The sequence below is a fragment of the Schistocerca americana genome, chromosome 1 (genome assembly GCF_021461395.2).
Source record: "Schistocerca americana isolate TAMUIC-IGC-003095 chromosome 1, iqSchAmer2.1, whole genome shotgun sequence".
Lineage (NCBI taxonomy): Eukaryota > Metazoa > Arthropoda > Insecta > Orthoptera > Acrididae > Schistocerca > Schistocerca americana.
Window position 1 is genome coordinate 527006776 of NC_060119.1, and position 22952 is coordinate 527029727.

At 43.0% G+C, this 22952-nt stretch overlaps 1 protein-coding gene across 1 annotated transcript in view; it reads right to left on the reverse strand.

Annotated features, from left to right (window-relative positions):
* The window catches only part of LOC124571027 (sodium- and chloride-dependent glycine transporter 1-like), a 282388-nt gene that overhangs the window by 26206 nt on the left and 233230 nt on the right, over positions 1–22952 (reverse strand). Inside the window, exons 9-10 of the mRNA XM_047131108.1 lie at positions 10026–10254; positions 781–890 (exon numbers count right to left, since the gene is read on the reverse strand). Of these exons, the coding sequence (XP_046987064.1) occupies positions 781–890; positions 10026–10254 (339 nt within the window). The remainder of the gene's footprint in view (positions 1–780; positions 891–10025; positions 10255–22952) is intronic.

Genomic DNA, 22952 nt, shown 5'->3' on the forward strand with positions numbered 1-22952 from the left:
GAACTGGTGTTTCAAGTGAATTAGAGGAGAACTGAGATGACTGTCGCTAAATTTCAATACGGAACTGAATTTCTTTGCGGCTCTTCAAACATCGGCAACTACACTGATGGAATGTGCATTTTAAAATTTTCCCGGCGAATTGACTGTTCAAACAAATTTCGGGCTTGCAGCCGGTCGTGAACGACGACCGGCTGCAAGCCCTAAATTTGTTTGAACACTGATGGAATGTTTATACACCGATGTGTAAACTACAGGTAAACAGGGAACACAGCCAGGAATTCTTTATAGAAACACCAAAGTAATCACAGTGCAACGTGAGACATCCCTTCTGAAGGACATCCTTCAAATTCTGGTTTATGTTCGGCAAGATATACAGAATTATATTAATATTCTATCTATAGATATTCCTACACGATCTCCTGACAACGTGAACGGCACTACCTAAATTCTAGGGATTTAGGGATTAGATTGTACGAATTGCCCGATTGGTACTGTATAGACGTGCGCACAAGTCCTGTTGTCGCGTCTACCTCTTTAAAATATGAATTAAGGTTACATATTAATCTACGACCTGGAACTAATGCTTTTGATAGTGAAACAAACATAAATTTCTCAGCAAAGTAAGCGTAGTACATTCCCACGGGGTGTAATAGAGTTTACTATTTAAAGCTTCGTGATTGTAAAAGTACTGGTTTCGTAATGAAGGGTACTAGTTAACCTGAAAATCCCTGTTATTGGATCATTGTGATATCTCATCGACACAAAAGTTTTGATACTCACTACGACGCAAAGTGGTGCCATGATGGTCCATGCGAACCACCAATAGCAGCGGGTTATCTTGCATAGCTTCATTCCCATCTCTGCGATGTTGTCCAGGAATCGATTGCCGCCTGCGTCAAAGAGAGGAGAAATAATCACATCTGAGACTGTAACCGTAACATATTTCAATATCACTATCTGTAAATCGTGTATGAATGAACAGAAGTTCCTGAAATGTTAAAGTAAAACAATTACTGCTGCAAGAAGTACTCATAATAACATAGATGAAAGCATTGTTATGGCAAGCACAATGTTTGAAAAAAGCGACATAATATGTGCGAATGTGTTTACATAGACTGATGTAAATAATAGTATAGTTTCTGATTATAATTCTTTATTTATTCATAACAGAAGGACTAAATCTTAGAACTAAATCTTATATCTAATATCGAAAATGAACTGTGTGGTGAATCTTATATGGTTATTCGACGATAAGTAGCAAGAATGCGTGGATATTATCATATACCATCATTTTGCTGATATATCTATCAGAACTGGTGAGTTAATTCCTTTCTGTTAACGAAACTAGACATATTACTAAAGTCCCCGGCCGCGTTTTCAGTCTGTGTGTGACGACTAATCTTATGAATTGCTGTAGAGATTTTGATACGGTTTTCGCTGACAGACTTACCTGAAAGTATGTTTTGTGTGTGTAACCTATTACCGCTACGCCAGACAAGCCTATGGCCATGGAGACATAGTGCTAACCGTCCCAACCCTCAGCGGGTTGCTAGTGAGGTCATAATTTTTGAGATCGTCTTTACAGAAGTCTGGATAAATGTAAAGCAAAAAATTGCAATAGAAGATTCAAAAGCAGGTTCTTCTAATACAAATGTAACGAAGTTTTGCAAAGTAATTACAGTTTAACTCATTCATCATATTCAGCAATCTGACAACCTCGTACCCTTCGTACTCATCCACGCATTACTGTCATCACTTACACGTGTCCACGTTTGCCGCTGCATATTCTCTAATCCCATGTAACTACATTCCGAGGGGTAGACATCTCAGGCTTATCCCTTCCAAATCAGCAAAGAATTTCACCGGTTCTTTTACCGCCTATTCACCCATCTGTAAGTCACACCTATCTACATTTCATTTTCTTCACGTTGTCATCAACGCCTTGCAATCTAGTCTATTCCCTTGTCCATTTACTTGTTCCTTCGTATTCTCTCATAATCCCCAGCATTTCCCGCTGAGCAGCCCTGTAATTTTTAATGTTTTGCGTGTTCGTATCTCCGTATCGTGAGTAGAAACTGATAACACACACTGAGTGTAAACTTTCCTTTTCAAAAACACCACAAACCTCGTACTGGAAGCCCTATTTATTTTACCAAAAGCCCTCCACAAGTTGTTCTCTTCTACTCTCATCTCTGTTCCTCTCACTGGATCCAGTCCAGGAAAATAAAATAATATGAAAGGAGTCTGAAAGTAGCAAGAAATTCTAAGTATCTTTTCATTTTCTCTCGTGATGGATACGTGCATGTGCTTGCAAGATGAGCGCTGCAGAGCGCGTTCCAGCCAGGTAAAGGCCGACACTCACAGGTTGACCACACCTGTTGTCAACGACAGTCCAATCAGACACGGTTCTCGAGGCCACAGGGGATTGAGTGCGGCAAAGCAGAAACGGAAAGTCCCTCTATCGAGGAAAAATATAATAGAATCATTGACTTTTCTGACAGTAGACGGAAACGGAAAAAAGAAACAGCATACTCTCTCACTTACACTCACGCACAGCCATAGTCGTAATACTAACAAAGGGACCGTACGAACTTATCCTCAGCGATTTGATTCATAATGACAGGGTGTGTATGGCACCACTTGGATTTCGACACGTAAACAGTAAGACGCAACCCTCAAAAGTTTTCGAGAAAACCGAGTTTGAAAATTTTAGAAGTTCTTATATACTTTATAAGGTCGCAAACATTTAAGCAGTCCTCAATCGAGAGAGTAAGAGCGTAGTTTCATAAGTGTCTGGGTTAAATCTCGCTGCTGGGACTTTTTTTAAAATTCTTACATAGTTGTAACAACAGATTTATTACAACTATATAATTGTGCAAATTATCAGCATTTGATGACTGATTTATTATTTTATCCCGCTGCTGTCGGTATTGTAATGCTTTTCGAGTGGTGCTCCGCGCGCCTGTGTAATAGGTTGTCCTAGTTCCACCTCTTACGTTAGAACCACGTGTCTTAACTTTCTTTCGTTCAGCGTCATGTAGGTACCCATTCGCGTCGCATAGATGATTGTCGTCTAGCTCAAAATGGTTCAAATGGCTCTAAGCACTATGAGGATTAACATCTGAGGTCATCAATACTCTAGACTTAGAGCTACTTAAACCTAACTAACCTAAGGACATCACACACATCAACGTCCGAGGCACGACTGGAACCTGCGACCATAGCAGCAGCGCGGTTCCAGACTGAAGCGCCTAGAACCGCTCACCACAGCGGCCGGCTTGCGTCTAGCGTCTGGTGTTCGTGCAGCCCTTTCTGATGCAACGTTGTCCCGCTCCCTGATATCCAACATACTCCCAACGGCTATTCCATGTACAGGTACTACCAGCTTCAGTATTGGTAAGTCCTTGTACAGATGGGCTCTTTAGAGATGCACAAATTGGTGGACAAGAGCAACGTTACTACAGATCAAATATATACTGCGTACTTTGATTTGGAATTATGTGTGTTTTTCGTAAATTTCTTGATCAGCATCAGATTGGCATTGTATTATTACGTCACGGCACACAGGTTCCCTTTTCTCATCTTGATGGTTCCAACAGCATGTTTTTTTTCCGAAGGGCAGAGCAGGTCTGTAGAAACGTTCGAGTTTTTAAATTTGTATTGGGTGGTGACTTTACTTTTAGTTTTATTAAAGAACTCAATGACATGGTACGTTCCTTGCATTTGTGTGTCACACGGGTTTGTCCGTATCCTACACTAGTCGAACACACTTATTTTAATGACACCTCTAGCGGTCGAATTGATCGCCTGTCACGTTTCGATCTTTGCCTAGGTTTTTGGTCGTAGCCGTGATACATACTTGTTTTATTGATCATTGTGCTGCAGCAGTCACATTTAATAATGTGCAGCAGCCAGTAAAATTTTATCGTTTTCCCTGAAAGCTCAGCATAGCCTGTCTACAAGACCATTCCCTTGGTGTTATCATTCACGAAGTAAGGGCCCGTTGTTCCCGTGCTATAGATTGGTACCTGTATACTGTCTAATGGTGGACTCTGCGTTCCAAGCCACAAATTCGTAAATCTCTCACGCGCTTTGGTGCGATAAGGGCGGAGACGTCCGGTGGACCCAAGAATTTTATTACTCCGTATGTCAACTTTACGATAGCGCTAGGCAAACTTCTCTATGGATTATGGATATACGGCGAATTAAAGCCAAATTGCTGCAGTTAAAAAAATATAAGTTGGAATGACCTCCGACAAAATTCTTAACCGCGTTCCATTTTACAAGATGAACTGACTTCAGTATACCATCTTATCTGCGTATACGGTCGCGCAGGAAACGCGTTTGCACTGCATCCCACGCTAACGCCGATGGTCGAGTGTCAACGTCCCACTCTGTCTTTTTTTATAATTTTTATTTCTGCAAGGACAATATAAATGATGTTGTTGCGGGTCTCACTCACACAAGTGACCTGGACTGGATGGTATTACCAAATAAATACCGGCCAAGCGGTAAGTTCCTTTATAGCCCGTTTCAATCGGCATCTTTTTGCAAAATAATGACAACTTATAGAATATTCTCCCTTCCCGCAATATTTGAAAACTTCTCGTGATCGCGCACCATCTATAAATGATCTGGATATTTTACATGTTGTACAAAAAGGCAAGATGATGAATATCGTCCAAGTACTTGAAAATTCGAAAAGAGTATATTTTAAAAGCCCAGGCCTGCCCAACGAATAACTGAACTTTCGTAACCAGGGTTACTTCGAGACTACTTTTTAAATAAACGTCTACGCACATGTGGAATTGGTTTATTCATTGGTATGGCTTAGTTGTGCTTCCTAATTTTTATCTTATTTGATGGATCTAAGTGCACTGTTACCCGGTAAACATAGTCGTTGTCTTCCCATCTGGCGGCGCCATCTACTACGGTGTCGGTCACTTTGATTAACAGCTCTGTAGTAGGAGCCGTAAATGTGTGCCACAAAGACACTTTATACTCCTGGCCTGTGTTGTGTTAAGAGCAAATACGCGTAAACAAAGGTAACGTAACATATTCTTACTTTCGTAGGTGTTTGGGTCCTCTATGTTTTGTCGGATGACGTGCCATTTTTGATGACTGGAGGGCTTTATGTTCTTTTGGCAGTGGTTCTCGAGTATTTTTACCCGATGAGTTTGTCTTCGATTACGCTCTTTTCACAACTGAGGTCGTGGTATCCCCGTTGACAATGTAGCTTTATAGCTGATACCTGACTCATAAATTTGTACTGAGGAAATTTGTTTATCCTCCAAATGTCTCATGATGCTCCTGTGAGAGTGAAACGCATTACTTATCAGATAAATAAGAAACCAGTTTGCAACCAAGACTCCCATTCTTTCTTAAATAACTTTATGTTCATTTTTGGTCTCTCATAGGTGACACAATAACTTCGATTGTCAATGAAGTTATACGGGGTGTCTCGGTTGCTGCTCCCTTCAAGGAACGTAAAATGGTCCTCATGCCAGAAGCCGAGGGTCGACGTAATCTTCAATTACTTTGTCGTGTACTCTCCGAAACCTCAACTGTCAAATTGTCGCTCGAGTTATAAACATCTGTGTTCCGAAGTTGTTCGACAGCGTCATTGCCGTTCGCCAGAGTTGTGTGCCTGGATGAGCGATACTGGCTTCTGTTACCAGATTTCGAGATGTCGCTTCAGTGGCTGTGGCCTCTAAAATCTCGGGGGCCTTGCTTTTTCTCGACTTTCACAAGCCATCTGGCCGTGTCAGCCAAATTTTCAATGAATGTGTCAACCGCTTTGGGTCTTACTCACGACGCATGCCAGGTCCTAGCCAATCTTTTCAGTGACTCAAGGATGCCGTGAATCCCTTTTGCCACCTTGCTGGTCCCACATTAATGATCGAAAACGCACGTTCCTATCGTTGCGGGGCTTTATCCATGTGGCAATTCCTTGGCCGACGACGATCGTTCGCCACAAACTTTAGGGACTGTAGTAGAACGACCAAAATGGAGGCACTTAACTGGCGAGACGTTACAATTCGTGTTGAGGGAGCGATTCTTGAACACGAATGCTGTTGTCTTTTCAGCCTTCGCCAAGTGTAGGTCTTAGACACCCGTATTTTCAGTATTATACATCGCACAGATATTCTTGCTTCCCGAAACGATGGCCCGCAGGCTGAAACAACTGACCGATCGATTCTTGTGGCGACGACACATCTGTAGACTTCAGTACGAAGTGGTGGCCAGGCGCTGCAGGCTCGGAGGATTAGGTCTTCCCGATATTAAAACGACTGAATTCGGAGGAGAAAGACATTGAAATATCTTGAAAAGATTTCGTCGCATCGAGAAACGCCTTTGTTTTAACGATTCCCACCGCAACTCGTACTCTCTCACCTTTTTCAAGATACTACAAAACGAACTGCCCTTCTTTGAACTTTTTTGGTGTCCCCCGTCAATTCAGTCTAGTAAGGAGCCATATTATAGCAGAGAACGGACAACAATAGCGTAGCCGGTCTTTCTATTGGATTTGTTGCAGCTTCTTAACGTTCCGTCAATAAAACGCAGTCTTTGATCCGCCTTCCGCATAGGATTATCTATGGGATCGTTCCGGTTTAAGCTGTTCGTAATTGTAATCCCAAGGTATTTAGTTGAACTGACTGCCTTTAGATTCGTGTGATTTCTTGACTATTCGATTGACGGATTCCTTTTAGAATCCCTGAGGATGACCTCACACACTTTTCGTTATTTAAAGTCCTGCGTAAATAATTTTGCAGTTCGTTTTGATCTTCTGATGACTCTACTAGAAGGTAAAATACACCATCATACACAAACAATCTAAGAGGGCTGCTCAGATTGTCTCTTAAATCGTTTATATAGATTAGGAACAGCTAACAGCCTATAACAATCCCGTTTTACTACGGTACCTTTCTGGAAGAAAATCACGAAACCAGCCATACAACTGTGACGATATTCTATAGACACGCAATTTAAATAGACGCCGCTTGTGAGGACTTGTTTCAAAATCCTTCTGGAAATGTAGAAATAAGCATTAATTTCAGACCCCCTGGCGATAGCTTTCATTACTTAATGAGAATGAAGAGCTACTTGTGTTCCACAAAAAGAATATTTTTTTGAGTCTTTGTTGGCTTAGTATGAATAGAACTTCTGTTAGAGATAATTAAAAATGTTCGAAGACAAAATGTTCCAAAATCTACTGCAAATCGACGCAATGATATGGATCTATAATTTAGCAGCTGCTTGCATTTCCTTTCTTGAATATTGGTGTGACCTTTGCATCTTTCCAGTCTTTAGGTATTGACCTTTCGTCGAGCGATCGGTTGTATATGATGCTCTGAAAGGAATCTAATTTGTACACAGAGTGGATCGGAATATTTGGCTTTGTATTGTTAACTGACTTGAGTTGCTTCGCTGCCACTTCTTGTTTCGCTTTCAGGAATATTTACGTCGTATTCTTTGGTGAAGGACTGTCGGAAAACCGTATTTAGTAACGCCGTTTTAGTGGCACTGTCATCAGTAAAATTATCATTGCTATCGTGCAGTGAATGTATTGATTGTGTTTTGCCACGGGCGTACTTTACATGCGTCCAGAATTTCTCTGGATTTTCTGCCTGATTTCGAGACATTTTGGTTCTTGAACTTACTAAAAGTATCTCGCACTTAAATCCGAGCTAAATTTTGAGATTCTATAATAATATAAAACGTTATTTCCCATTTGGGCGTTGTCCCCCCCCCCCCCTCCCCCCCACCACCCATCATGTTATTTCTTTGTGATGCGTTGAGTTTGGGAGCATTGTACTTTCGGTAACAAGTGGTCATGCATTTTTTGTCTTCAGTATTTAGCCATCTGTATGCCTTCACTGTCTGTGATTTGAACCGCTATTATGTTCGCTTTTTTCGACTGAATACAGATTTAATTGAAATTTTTGTTACTGATTTTACGCAACGTCTGCATAATCTTCTGTGCTCCGCGGACTACTTTCCCCATGTTCGCGGTTCTGCCTTTTTCTAGTAGACTGAACAATGTACCTTGCATTTCTTTCTAAGTATATGATACAACTTTTCCTCTGAGTGTACGTGATGCGGGACATGTGCACAGAGAAATTCAGTTGCGCAAATTATTGACAATTTGTGTTAATTCATTTCATGGCTATGACTAATAAGATGGACTCTTAATTAACTACAGTTGTAGGCCTCATCGACTATAGGGTTAGTATTAATTATCAACAAAACATGCAGTACTACGTGGCCAATGCTTAATGCCCTGCAGTCACACCAAGATGGCAAGTGTGCTGTATGTGTGTACTCGACTAGAACAAAGCGATTTTTGTGAGTCGAGGGTCAGTCCGCAGAGCACGTGCATAGCGAAATTTGTCCCCTATATAGTTATAATTTAATTCGAGGAAAGTTGTGTTCTATGGGGTAGGGTAATTCACCAAATGATAAGAGAAAGTCATAAACAAAAAGCGGTTGTCATCCAGTGACAACAAATTGTTTCCGAGTCTAGGAGTATTTCGCAACCTCCAAGACACATCGGTATTGTGAGTTGCAGCAATGAACCAAATAAACTTATTATACGTGGACTATACAGAAAGTAATGTCCAATCGAGAGCGAAATGGAGACCACAGTGAAAACCCGATGAAGCTTTGCACAGATGTGTTAGGCAGTGTCTCTGGTACACCACTCGATCGCGTCCAGCGGCTCTTTTCAGTTCTGCGCACACAGTGAGGAAGTAAAGGTGCCTAGAAAATAATGTCTCCCGCCATGTACGAGAGCCTGGTGAGAGATTCCGCCTGATGCATGCAGCCCACATAACATAACTATCGTGCGTTTCCTTCTTCATGACAATTCTCTATCGCATTCTGCAGGGAAAATGAAGACGCTCCTGCAGAGTTTTCGATGGGAAGTGTTTGAGCATCTACAGTACAGCCCATAATTGGCTCCCCCGAGTTTCATCTCTGCTCACATGAATCGCTAGCTATAAAGAAAACATTTTGACACAGAGAACGAGCTGTACACCAGAGTAGAGAGTTGGCGGAAAGCACAGGTGCCTGCCTCGTATGTCGAGAGTATCGTAAAATTGGCAGGACAAATATCTAGGACGGAGCGGCCACTATGTGGAGAAGTAGCTTGATGGTGTAGCTCACTATTGCAGACATTTTCGATTTTCACAGCGTTTTCTATTGGGAATCCATCAGACCTTACTGTACGAATAGCCATCGTATATATGGTGTCTATTCCTTTGGACGTGTCCGAAAGAACTGACACCATATGTAATTAAGTTTATGACGGCCAACGACCCCTTCAGTGCAAGGGAACACCACACTCAAATTCTTAAGAAGATCGGCGAGATACCGCGAGAAATGAAGTGAATGAGCAGGGGCACTACATCAGTTGTGTGTAGTATAAGTTGAGAATTTTGGTCTGACGGAAGGCGTGATAGAACAGTCTGTGCGGTTATGGTGACCACTGTACCCAGATGGCATAGTGGTCAGCGCGTTGTCCAGGTTCGAATCTCATTCCGGCAAAAATTTTCAGTTTTCCCCAATGACATAAATCAATGACCACTGGTAAGTAATGTCTTTAATTCCTTTGTGTCTTGAAACTTGTTGTATCCCGAGTTCACTATTTAGCTGCGTACGCTGCCACAAGAATTTTACGCTGCAGGCATCTAACGCCTTATCAAACGAGAGGATAAGTGTAAGTTTACATGGGGAGTATGTTGAAAAAGAAAATAAATTTCAGGCTAGTAAATTCGACTCTGATGCCTTTATCCCGGTTCGCAACTTGTTCATTGACTCATCGTCGTAGATATGTGCGTACAGTACATCGCCTGTCGTCAACGATGTGCGATGCAGCAGTCATGCTGAAATAAAGAGATTCGTTAGCAAGAGTCGAACTGGAGACCTGCTTCAAAAAAACCTCAGCGGTGACGACCGAAACTGAAATGCTATAAAGTCGGCAGTACAGACAATGCTAGTGGCGGAGCCGAGTGGCCGCTACTCACCGTAGACCCAGGCGACGACGATGACCTCACCGAGGCCGACCAGCAGGATGGACCACGTGACGACGTTCCACTCGATCAGTGTGAACAGATAGATGCCGCCGCCGAAGCACATGGGCACGGACAGCAGGAAGTGCGCCAGGCAAACGCCGCCCGTCACGAACGTCTGGTAGCGCCGCAGCTGCGGCCAACGGTCCACTATGGCGCACGTCACCGCCTCCACGCCGCCGAACTGCGACATCGAGACAAATCCCTCATCCACCACTCTTTCCCAACACAGTGTGTCTACTACACAACACAACAATCTTTCGCCCTCTCGATGAAAAGAAGAAACAATGAGCAACGGCGTTGGCAGAATAAAACTGATGGTGTGCATCGCTAAGAGTCATAAGCACAGAGGGAAAAAATTTAGCCTGACCTATATACGAACGTATTCGGAAGTTAAATGTACTGTGAACCTAACGGACAGACGAGCCGTTTTTTTTTGTTTTTTTTTTTTTAGGTTTGGCAACATTGAGTGATAGAGGAGGATCCCAGGACCATAGCGAACATTGCACGTACACGCTAATATGTGAACTAACGTTGTAGTACCCAGTTGTGTGAAAGCTGTCGGTGAGAAATCTCGACATGTGTGAGCCACGTGCTGTGATCCGCTTCCTACTCGCGGCAGGAGTAACGCCCACCGAGATTTTTTTTTTTTTTTTTTTCGCGAATCAGCAGTTTACGGCGAAGGCGTTACGAACAGGACGAGTGTGTTTGAGTACTGTAGGTTGTACAGTGGAGGCAGAACAAATATTCATGACGACCACAAGAGGGGAATATCTTCTATTTTGGCAGACGAGTTGGTTCAAAAAAATCGAGGAAGCTGTTCCTGAATACCGCCGACTGGCAGTGGATGACATTTCTTTGGTTTTTCCACAACTCTCCAGAACGCTCTTATACGAGACGCTCATAGAAATGCTGGGATACCGGAAACTGTGTGCAAGATGGGCCCCAAAATGGTTGACAGAGCAGTACAAGAAAAATCGGGTCAGTAGGGCCAGCAAGTTCTTTAAGCGACTTCGATAGGAAGATGAGGATTTTCTGAGCTCTGTCTTGTCCAGAGATGAAATGTGGGTGGCTCATTGCACGCCTGTGATAAAAATATAATCGTCACAGTGGCGTCACACCAATTCCACATCTGCCTAAAATTTCAAAACCATAATTTCGGGTAAAAAAAATCATGACGTCAGTGTTTAGCCATCATATTGATCGAATTTCTGCTTCAGGGGAGACCATCAATGCACAACGATTTTGTGAGACCTTAAAGAAACTCTGAAGTAACAAAAGGAGAAGAATGCTGACGAGAAGTGTGTGTCTGTTGCACAACAACGCTCGTCCTAGCACTGTCTTAGCCACCCAGGAGCTCTTGGACGCATTTGCTTGGGACGTTTTGAGCTCTCCGTATTTCCCTTTCTAGATGCCTTCAGATTATCATATTTTCACTTCCTTGAAGGTACACAACCACGGAATTAAATTTTCAGCTGACGAGCAGATGCAGAAAGACGTTTTGAAGCAGGGGAAGGAGCTCGTGGGAGACTTCTTCGAGGAGGGCATAAAGAAATTTGTACCACGGCTCATGGCTCACCACATCTTTGAACGAGATCGTCATTATATGGAGTAATAGACAAGTGTTTCAAAGGTATCCTGTAATTTTTTCAGACATTTTTTCCAGAATTTTTTTTTTTTTTTTTTTTTTTTTTTTGTCATCAGTCTACTGACTGGTTTGATGAGGCCCGCCACGAATTCCTTTCCTGTGCTAACCTCTTCATCTCAGAGTAGCACTTGCAACCTACGTCCTCAATTATTTGCTTGAAGTATTCCAATCTCTGTCTTCCTCTACAGTTTTTGCCCTCTACAGCTCCCTCTAGTACCATGGAAGGCATTCCCTCATCTCTTAGCAGATGTCCTATCATCCTGTCCCTTCTCCTTATCAGTGTTTTCCACATATTCCTTTCCTCTCCGATTCTGCGTAGAACCTCCTCATTCCTTACCTTATCAGTCCACCTAATTTTCAACATTCGTCTATAGCACCACATCTCAAATGCTTCGATTCTCTTCTGTTCCGGTTTTCCCACAGTCCATGTTTCAGTACCATACAATGCTGTACTCCAGACGTACATCCTCAGAAATTTCTTCCTCGAATTAAGGCCGGTATTTGATATTAGTAGACTTCTCTTGGCCAGAAATGCCTTTTTTGCCATAGCGAGTCTGCTTTTAACGTCCTCCTTGCTCCGTCCGTCATTGGTTATTTCACTGCCTAGGTAGCAGAATTCCTTAACTTCATTGACTTCGTGACCATCAATCCTGATGTTAAGTTTCTCGCTGTTCTCATTTCTACTACTTCTCATTACCTTCATCTTTCTCCGATTTACTCTCAAACCATACTGTGTACTCATTAGACTGTTCATTCCGTTCAGCAGATCATTTAATTCTTCTTCACTTTCACTCAGGATAGCAATGTCATCAGCGAATCGTATCATTGATATCCTTTCACCTTGTATTTTAATTCCACTCCTGAACCTTTCTTTTATTTCCATCATAATATAAAAATATAAAAATAATATAATAATAATATATAATAATATAATAAAATATGAAAATATAAAAATCTAATATACTTATTTTCTGGTAACACACCTCTAGCCTTCATGACCTCTGTTCGACGAGAAAGAGTGTCGACATGTTTCTTTAGGTGCAGCACGTCCGGCTGAAGGCTATTCATTGATGATAAAACCCATAAACTATCAAATTTTATCTACTGTTCGCAGAAATTGTCTATGGTATTAAAACTGAGTGCTTTACCAGGCCACACGAGGTGGGATAGGTGCCTCAGTGTTCGTCAAACTAGGAACAAATACAGGCAGCCCTGTGAACACACCTATCGTCATCTTCGATGACGAAAACGCACGAAGCGCACTCATCAGGAAGATGTTGGTGGTGTGCTCCTTGACACAGACACGGCGATTAAATATGTGGGCCTAACGTTGCAAAACGATCTGAAATGGAACGAGTTCTCAGGTCGCTAGTAGAGAAGGCGAATCGCCGGCTTCAGATTACTGGTAGAATTCTAGGAAAGTGTAGCTCATCTGTGACGGAGACCGAGTATAGACCACTAGTGTGACTTATTCTTGAATACTACTCAAGTGTTTGGGATCCCTACCAGATCGGATTGAAGGAAGACACAGAAGGAATTCGGTGGCATGCTGCTAGATTAGTTACCGGTAGGTTCGATCAACACGGCAGTGTTGCATAAATGCTCCACGAAAGTCCATGGTAACTCCTGGAGGGAAGACAACCTTTTCGCGAGAAAACTATCGAGAAAATTTAGAGAACCGGCATTTTCGGCAGACTGCAGAACGATTGTACTGCCGCCGACGCCTAAGAACCTCGGAGACAATGTGAGAGAAAAATGGCTCTGAGCACTATGGGACTCAACTGCTGTGATCATCAGTCCCCTAGAACTTAGAACTACTTAAACCTAACTAACCTAAGGACATCACACACATCCATGCCCGAGGCAGGATTCGAACCTGCGACCGTAGCAGTCGCGCGGTTCCGGACTGCGCACCTAGAACCGCGAGACCACCGCGACCGGCAATGTGAGAGAAATTAGGGCCTGTACGGAGGCATAAAGACAGTCATTTTTCCCTTTTTGCAGTTATGAGTGAACAGGAAAGGGAGTGACAAGTATTAGTACAAGTTGTGGTCCGTCTCGCACCGTATGGTAGCTTTCCGGGACGCAGGTAGGGGTAGATGGTCAGGGAATGGCAACACTTGGTCGCCGAGAATGTTGAAATAAACATGCTGGTCTAGTTCTGAAAGTGTGACTCTCCCAGTCTATAACTGGCAAATTGAAGAGACCTTCAACACCCCCCCGCCCCCCCAATTACAACAGACTTATGAGGAAAATTACTAACTATATCCTGCAAGTACTCTCTGAAGTTCTGCAAGTTCTCACCATAGCTCCTGACCCAAGCAGTATATTAAAGCATGCGATTACCATTTTTGACCGACTTTTGACGCTTAAATTCACCCAGGTAAATTCACATTCGTAATCGGTGATAACATCGCTAGATATTATCGAGTTCTTTACTGCAAGTACACCATTGACGACTAACCTATCCTTATCCTCAATATTCCAGTCTGAGCTTAGGATTTCGTTGCTATTTATTTCTAGGACTAATTTACTAACATCATATTAATCTTTTCTATTTCCGATCTGCGAGGACGAGCATTCTCTCATAACATTGTGGCTGTCGCTGATCGAAACGAGAGGTTTCTCTGATCTAAAATATCCCCATGTGCATGGCACACATAGTCCGCTACCCTAGTAGCCGCTTCCTGCATGTAGTGCACACCTGACCTATTAAGGAGGAACGACAGGATTCTGTCTCTCCGTACTGGAATGCAGTAGACAAATTTGGTTTGCTACAGTGAATGAAGCATACATTGAGGATTTTATTGGTATTATTTTACTGAAAAATATTAATGTCTTCACTCTGTAATTGGGATTTTCCCGGGGCAGCTCTGAAAGGAGGTAGATCGACGGTTGTCACTGTAACTCCGATTGTGGTTATCTGAAACATGAAATTAACATATCATCCTGACCCTTTACAGATGTAATTTTAGCTAATCGTAGGGATTTGCAAAAAAATCTTTTTGCTAAGTTATAGATATCTGAAAAAATGGCCATTTTTAGGACCTCTGTTTTTTGGCTGAAAAATACTAAGTATTAACATAAAAAATTGGCCACATTGAACTGAAGAGAATTCTGTTTGCTTCAACGGAGACCAAAAATAATTAAAATCGGATGAAAACTGCTGCTAGGGCGACGAAAACCATACCGAAAAACGCGTTTAAAGTTCGACAAATACACTCCTGGAAATGGAAAAAAGAACACATTGACACCGGTGTGTCAGACCCACCATACTTGCTCTGGACACTGCGAGAGGGCTGTACAAGCAATGATCACACGCACGGCACAGCGGACACACCAGGAACCGCGGTGTTGGCCGTCGAATGGCGCTAGCTGCGCAGCATTTGTGCACCGCCGCCGTCAGTGTCAGCCAGTTTGCCGTGGCATACGGAGCTCCATCGCAGTCTTTAACACTGGTAGCATGCCGCGACAGCGTGGACGTGAACCGTATGTGCAGTTGACGGACTTTGAGCGAGGGCGTATAGTGGGCATGCGGGAGGCCGGGTTGACGTACCGCCGAATTGCTCAACACGTGGGGCGTGAGGTCTCCACGGTACATCGATGTTGTCGCCAGTGGTCGGCGGAAGGTGCACGTGCCCGTCGACCTGGGACCGGACCGCAGCGACGCACGGATGCACGCCAAGACCGTAGGATCCTACGCAGTGCCGTAGGGGACCGCACCGCCACTTCCCAGCAAATTAGGGACACTGTTGCTCCTGGGGTATCGGCGAGGACCATTCGCAACCGTCTCCATGAAGCTGGGCTACGGTCCCGCACACCGTTAGGCCGTCTTCCGCTCACGCCCCAACATCGTGCAGCCCGCCTCCAGTGGTGTCGCGACAGGCGTGAATGGAGGGACGAATGGAGACGTGTCGTCTTCAGCGATGAGAGTCGCTTCTGCCTTGGTGCCAGTGATGGTCGTATGCGTGTTTGGCACCGTGCAGGTGAGCGCCACAATCAGGACTGCATACGACCGAGGCACACAGGGCCAACATCCGGCATCATGGTGTGAGGAGCGATCTCCTACACTGGCCGTACACCACTGGTGATCGTCGAGGGGACACTGAATAGTGCACGGTACATCCAAACCGTCATCGAACCCATCGTTCTACCATTCCTAGACCGGCAAGGGAACTTGCTGTTCCAACAGGACAATGCACGTCCGCATGTATCCCGTGCCACCCAACGTGCTCTAGAAGGTGTAAGTCAACTACCCTGGCCAGCAAGATCTCCGGATCTGTCCCCCATTGAGCATGTTTGGGACTGGATGAAGCGTCGTCTCACGCGGTCTGCACGTCCAGCACGAACGCTGGTCCAACTGAGGCGCCAGGTGGAAATGGCATGGCAAGCCGTTCCACAGGACTACATCCAGCATCTCTACGATCGTCTCCATGGGAGAATAGCAGCCTGCATTGCTGCGAAAGGTGGATATACACTGTACTAGTGCCGACATTGTGCATGCTCTGTTGCCTGTGTCTATGTGCCTGTGGTTCTGTCAGTGTGATCATGTGATGTATCTGACCCCAGGAATGTGTCAATAAAGTTTCCCCTTCCTGGGACAATGAATTCACGGTGTTCTTATTTCAATTTCCAGGAGTGTATTTATCACATAAAAAGGGACAAAACTTGGAACAAGGAATATGATCGATGTTTGGTCCGTAATAACTATAGCCCCGGCTTGTGGATGGCCGCTTGTTGCTACTTTGATCTGATAAGCCCACATTTTCGTCCTCAAAGACCTTTTCGTCGCTGAGCGCATCGCCGCGGGCCTCTCTATCTTCACAGAACCGCCACATCTCATCGTCGATTTTGATTTGAAGTGCATTTTTCACACGCAGTAATGTAGTATGGCCTACATTGAATAGACATACGGCCAAATTTGAAGCAATGTTGACAAATTCACTTCGGCTGGATGTTATTTTTGGAGCATATCTCCAAATGAGACTATTGAAACTTTCGTTCACTTTTTGAGTAAAACCACCCAAACAACGCTCTAGCAAATCAGGTTTACTCAGATCGGTATAAATAGAGAGCTTTAGAGTGGAACCAGTTCTCTACCGCCGAGGCGTGCCGTGCACGCTCGGCTTCAAACGTTGACAGTATCGATACTTTTTGGAGTTCACGCATAATATTTTGGGAAAAAAATTCATCAAGGTATATAAATAGGAATTTCGTATTAAAAAATTCGAGGTTTTTCGACCGTCACCGTGTTGTTCTCCCTTAAAGGGATGGCAGACGGTGATGTAGAAGGGTTACGATGTACCTGGTGCACAGTACTTAGATCCTCCCTTTCGGTGGTCAGACGTGCTTCACCTGAACCTTGACGACAAAGTATGCCTTCCCTCACGTTCTCATGTAGTACAACATTGGGCCACTGTCGCATCCGAATGCTCTTCAAATCCGGATATTGCACTACACGACCAGGCAGGAGATGCACAATGAGGATATATCCAAATTCTATTTCATGATGATAATCACCAGTGTGTGTGTATATGTGTGTGTGTGTGTGTGTGTGTGTGTGTGTGTGTGTGTGTGTAATGAGTGAAGTTTTATGAAACAATGTGCGTATAGTGTGTGCGGCGACTGATAGTGAGGTATGAGTGAGTGGACAGTGTGGCATTACATTATTTAATAAGTTATTTGTAGAAAAAGTATTGTACACCAGGAGTAAATCTAATGATTGTCTCTAACTATGAGTCTGTAAATACGCGTGTATACGAATTAGATCTCTTTAAATTGGTCTAAACTTGCAAATACTTTGACATGTCCTCCATCCTATATCCTTCATCTACGGATGAATAAAGCTGCTACTACTACTACTACTACTAATGCTGTCTCACGGGAGTACGCAGCACTCCCGTGTCCTTCACAGCGATCACTCAACATGTGACGCTGCTTACGCCCTTTACACACCACACGAGGCCTAGTAACAACACTAAACACAAACAATACAAATGCACTCTGGTGGCCGTTCTACCTGTCACAATGAATGTCAGCTCTTATCATTTACACCCCCGCCGATGCTATTTAAGTGTACGAAATTATATGAGATCGGTCCATATTTTCTGCATGCTTCCCTTTCTTCTCAGGCAGTGTACCTCACATATAATGAAGTTATGTGCAATGAATCAGCCATACATTCGTGATGGAAGGCTCACACATAAATCACATATAACTGTGTAAACTTCATGTACTAAAGGAAAGATAAATAAGAGACAAATATTGTAACCCAGCATTTACTATTAATTTAATTACACTTAACTGTATTTGAGTCGAAACTCGAGCCAGCTTATCCGATGGTAACGTTCCCAATGCAATGAGTGGCTCACTGCCAGTGCTGCTCACACGGCACGCACAGCAGTATTGTCGGTTGCCTAACACCCAGGAAAACCACGATTTGCTTTACATCTAAAAAAAAACTTAGTACAAAAGTAACCATTTGTTATTACTTTTTGCCAGCTGCTTTGTGACATTACTTTCAGACAGGCTTCAGGACCAGAGTTACAATCTTCAAAGCAATTTCTGGATCAAACCGGTGATTAGTACGTGAAGGGATGTAGTCTGTGTAACTCAGTGTTATGTGGTTACGTGTCTTGTTTTGCTGTAGTTCAATTTTTGTTCCTTTACTACATGTGGTTTCCTGTTTATTGATGAATAAAACACACACACACACAAAAGCGCACGCGCAGGCGCAGCTTTACTGGTGATGAACGAAGTTATTTAGAGATGTTGCTAAATATGCCCACTTACATTAATGCACAACTGGCATTTGGTGTATGAGAATGGCAGACACTCCAGAAGAGCTGGTTCATCATTTGGATGAAGGTGCAGCCATTATTCGGGAAATACCTGCTCGTTTTATACGTGTTAGACATTAACACGCACATTTCAGTTGTGTATTAATATAAACGGATTGCATTTTCGTTAGCTTCTCGAAAAGGATAATTATGACTCGCAATAAAAACACTGTATCGACCTCCATCAACACTACTAAGACAGAAATATGCTGTCAAGTGTTCTTGGAGCCAGAGGGCTGTACACAGTAGCACACGAATTAGTGAAGGACACATTAAAAAGACACAACTGGTAGGGTCAGTTTTTCCATGTCGGAAAGCTTTGAAATAATGACAGGTGTTCATCAAGGAGATGGGTTGTCACCGATTCTTTTCAATTTGTTGGTGAATGAAGTGGTCCAACAGAGAAGACAAGTGAACAAAATCCTGGCCATTGAAAATATACAAGTTGAGTGCAAAATAAAACATAACACGACAGGAGACTGTCTAGTCTTTTTCGATTCTCTGGCGTTGCAACATGACAACGAAGAAGGTGCAAAAATTCAACCGTATATATTTCTTCAGTAGCAGCAAAATCCGGCTTTCTTGGTAGCGTATAATAACACCAAGGCATTGAATGCAGAGATCAGTTGGAATATTCAGAATGTGAACAGCTTCCGTTACCTGGGAGAAAACGTAACAGGTAAGATACAAACCAACAAGGACATAATAGACAGGTCCCATACGCTGCAGGAACTACGATATGTTGCAAAAACAGCGTTTTCAAAGAAAGAGATGTCCAGAAACGCCAGATCGAGACACTATATATCAGTGATCAGAAATACCACATTGCACGCAACAGAGACAACTATTTTGAGCAAGGTAGCCTGTATCTGGCTGGAGAAAGAAGAACGAAAGATCTTGAGAAACATCTGGGGGATGAAAAAATAAGAAGTCTGGATACGTAAGAGATGATCATGGCAGGAATTGTATGAGAGAGTTGAACCAGTTTGACACGATACGAAGAAATGTCTGATTTGCCGGGCGCATCATCAGGTTAAATGACAACATGTTGACCAAAAAGTAGTGAAGGCGAAGTCCTTAACAGAGAACAATGGGATGAATGTGAAAGGTATGTGCTGAGATTCGATCAGGATAGAGCCAATGAAAAATGTCGATAGTTCCCAACCGCAAGATTCGACGAGTAGTACATCTTCGAGTAGTAAGATCTTTGACAGCTAACAGAGCTAGGTGCACGCGGTAAAAGTTTGAGTAGTGGTGAAGAGATGCGCAGAGACAGCAGACGTGTTTCGAGTCGGAGCTAGATGCCTGTAGGAGGCAGCCGGGTCGTGACAGCATCAAAGTAAGAATTGGCGCTACGCATATAATAAGCTGTATATTGAGCGAAACTCGGCACATACCTGGGGAAACTAGAAAGAATAATTAATAAAATAGGTTTTCTTTGGTTAAATAATGTCTAAAAGCTAGATAGAAATCCCATTGTTGATGCAATAAGCGTTTTGTGAAACTTTCTCGTAAATCCATGCTATACAAGTTTTTTTTAGTTTTTCACATGTGCCTTAAATGTTTGAACAATAAATATTTTTTGGATAAAATTAGAGTTTCATCTCACACCTTATGTCGTTCTCCGCATCCTGTGCTTGCATTGAACCAAAAGGTACATTAAAGTAAAGTTCCCATGAGCAAAGCTAATAATTTCATTTATCAGAGTAAAATAATCTATATGCCATTGCACAGTTGGCAAATTATTCACATCAGGACAGAATTTTTATTAAGTAACAAACAGGGCCAAAATGAGTAAAGTTATCTAGAATGAAAATTTTATACCATTGCACTACGGCTGAGTTGAATATATGTTTTATTATCGGCTAAACGGGAAGGAGTGCACGAGCTAAGTCCACAGACGCAGTCAGATGCAGGTTGGTGACTTTCATTTATTTTACCACTAAACTTTCATGCAGTCAGATGTGTATTTTGAGTATTAATTTTCCAACAATATTTTCATCCAGTCAGATAAAGTTCAGTTCAGTTAAATACGCAGTCAGATGCAAGTTTTACTAAAGACTAAAGCAGTCACATGCAGTTCAGTCTAGTTTAAATAGAGAATTTTTATTAACAACACTTTCAAATGAAGTAAGAGGGGATTGGAAAACGATTGAAATAAGGGAAAAAATCCTAAACCAATAATGCAGGATAGGAATACAATGGAAGGTCACAGGCTGACACAGTAAAAACTGAGTTAAGAGCATGGAAGCTGAGAGAACCAGGAGGAGAGAGACAGTGAAAAGGTATTGGAAAAAAGTAGTGAACAAGTTATCTTTGTTACTAAAGGGCCAGAACATCAGTAATTTGACAGCAACTGTCTGACGCCAGAAGAACATACATAACAGAAGGAGGGATGAAAGGGGAATAATTTTAGCAATGATAAGAGCCGGAAATTGGGAGAACCACTTAAATAATCAACTTTGAAAAGGGAGGTTCTTACGGCGCAGTTCTGAGAAAGAACATTTGAGAAGCGGTGAAACTGGCCGGCTCTTGGCATGCTACCTCCGTGAGCATCCATGGAAGGTTGTTTAAGGAAGGTGAAACAACGAACAGGAAACAAGACGTTGGGAGCCCACGCCTGATCACTTGCTTACCGGCTTTGTCAAGTATGATAGGCGGCGATCGGTGACAGATCTGACGGCAAAGCATAATGCTGATGCCGGCGTGAGTGATTCTGAGCACATCGTTCAGCGCAGTTTATTTAGTATGGAGCTCTGTAGCAGACGTCACCATCTCAATGACATCGTCAATTACGATTGCATTGGGCACAGGAGTATCGCATCTGAAACGTGGATCAATGGAAAAGCGTCACCTGGTCGGATGAATCCCATATCTTGTTACATCAGTTCTACAAGAGACTGGTGGGAGTCATCATTGGTGCAGCCAAACGCAATATACCACGAGAGGTCAGGAAACATTTTATCCCTTGTTGAGATGACGCAACGGAAAACGTATATGCAGAATACTAACAGACTGAAAAGATTCATACTGCGAAAAGAATACTAAAACAGTAAAAGCGAGAAAGCGGAAATGGATGGATTTGACTTCCAGTTTAAACTGCACTAATTCAAGCAGAAAGGCGTGGACATTATTAAGGAAACTTGGCACTGCCACCATTGTCTGCAATCAGCAGCCGAAGATTACGCCGTCAGAACCAGCATTACACATCAAATCAAGAGCTGAGGAGGTTCCTGTAGACTCAGCCACTGAAGAAAAGATAGAAGATGAACTGAATGAACTCAATAGCTACCTGTATGATAACACCGCCTTATCAGACACCTTTGATGAAAGAGATATAAATGAGGCTATCAAAACATTTAAAACGATAAAAACAGCAGGACTGGATGGCATGTTCCCTGAATTTATAAAACATATTGGGGAACATGGAATAACTTAGCTGAAGAGGTTCTACAACGATGTACTCGAGACTGGAGAAATACCTCAACAAGTCAAGATTGCACACACTAGCAATCCTCAAGTCCGGAAAGCTTGTTGATGACCCCTCGAGTTACCACCCAACTGCGCAGCTCAGCGTGCGCTTCAAACTACTGGAACGACTTATGCTTGACAGAATTCAAGAAATAATAAATAATATAACTCCAACATATCAGGCTGCTTTCAGAAGCCAGCGCAGCTGCTGTGAACAGGGTCTAGCCTTGACATCCTACACTGAAGTGGATTCCAGAAGAAACTAAAGACATCGGTGGCCTTTGTGTCAGCAGTATATGGTACTAAGTGGTTAGATAGACTGCTGCTGAAGATAAAACCGCATGTCCCAAGTAAGAAACTGACGACACTTGGGGAAAATATGTTAATCAACCGTTACTTCAAAGTTAATGTTGGACAAAAACAGAGTATGTCATTTACCATAAAAAATGCGCTTCCAGAAGGATCCGTCCTAGCACCCTTTATCTTCAACCTGTATACCAGTGACATGCCGAACATTACTAGCAAAAAGTTTTGCTACGTCGATGAGCTTACCGTAGCCATAGAAAGCAGCACGCTTGAGGAAGGCGAAAATTTATTGTCTACAGACCTGGAAAATCCCAGCACATATTGTTCAGCATAGAGACTCCAACCAAATGCAGCCAAGACAGTAGTCTGCACATTTCACTTCAACAACAGAATCGCCGGCCGATGTGGCCGAGCGGCTCTAGGCGCTTCAGTCTGGAACCGCGCGACCGCTACGGTCGCAGGTTCGAATCCTGCCTCGGGCATGGATGTGTGTGATGTCTTTAGGTTAGTTAGGTTTAATTAGTTCTAAGTTCCAGGGGACTGATGACCTCAGATGTTAAGTCCCATAGTGCTCAGAGCCATTTGGACCATTTTTTGAGCAGCAGAATCGCAAACCAA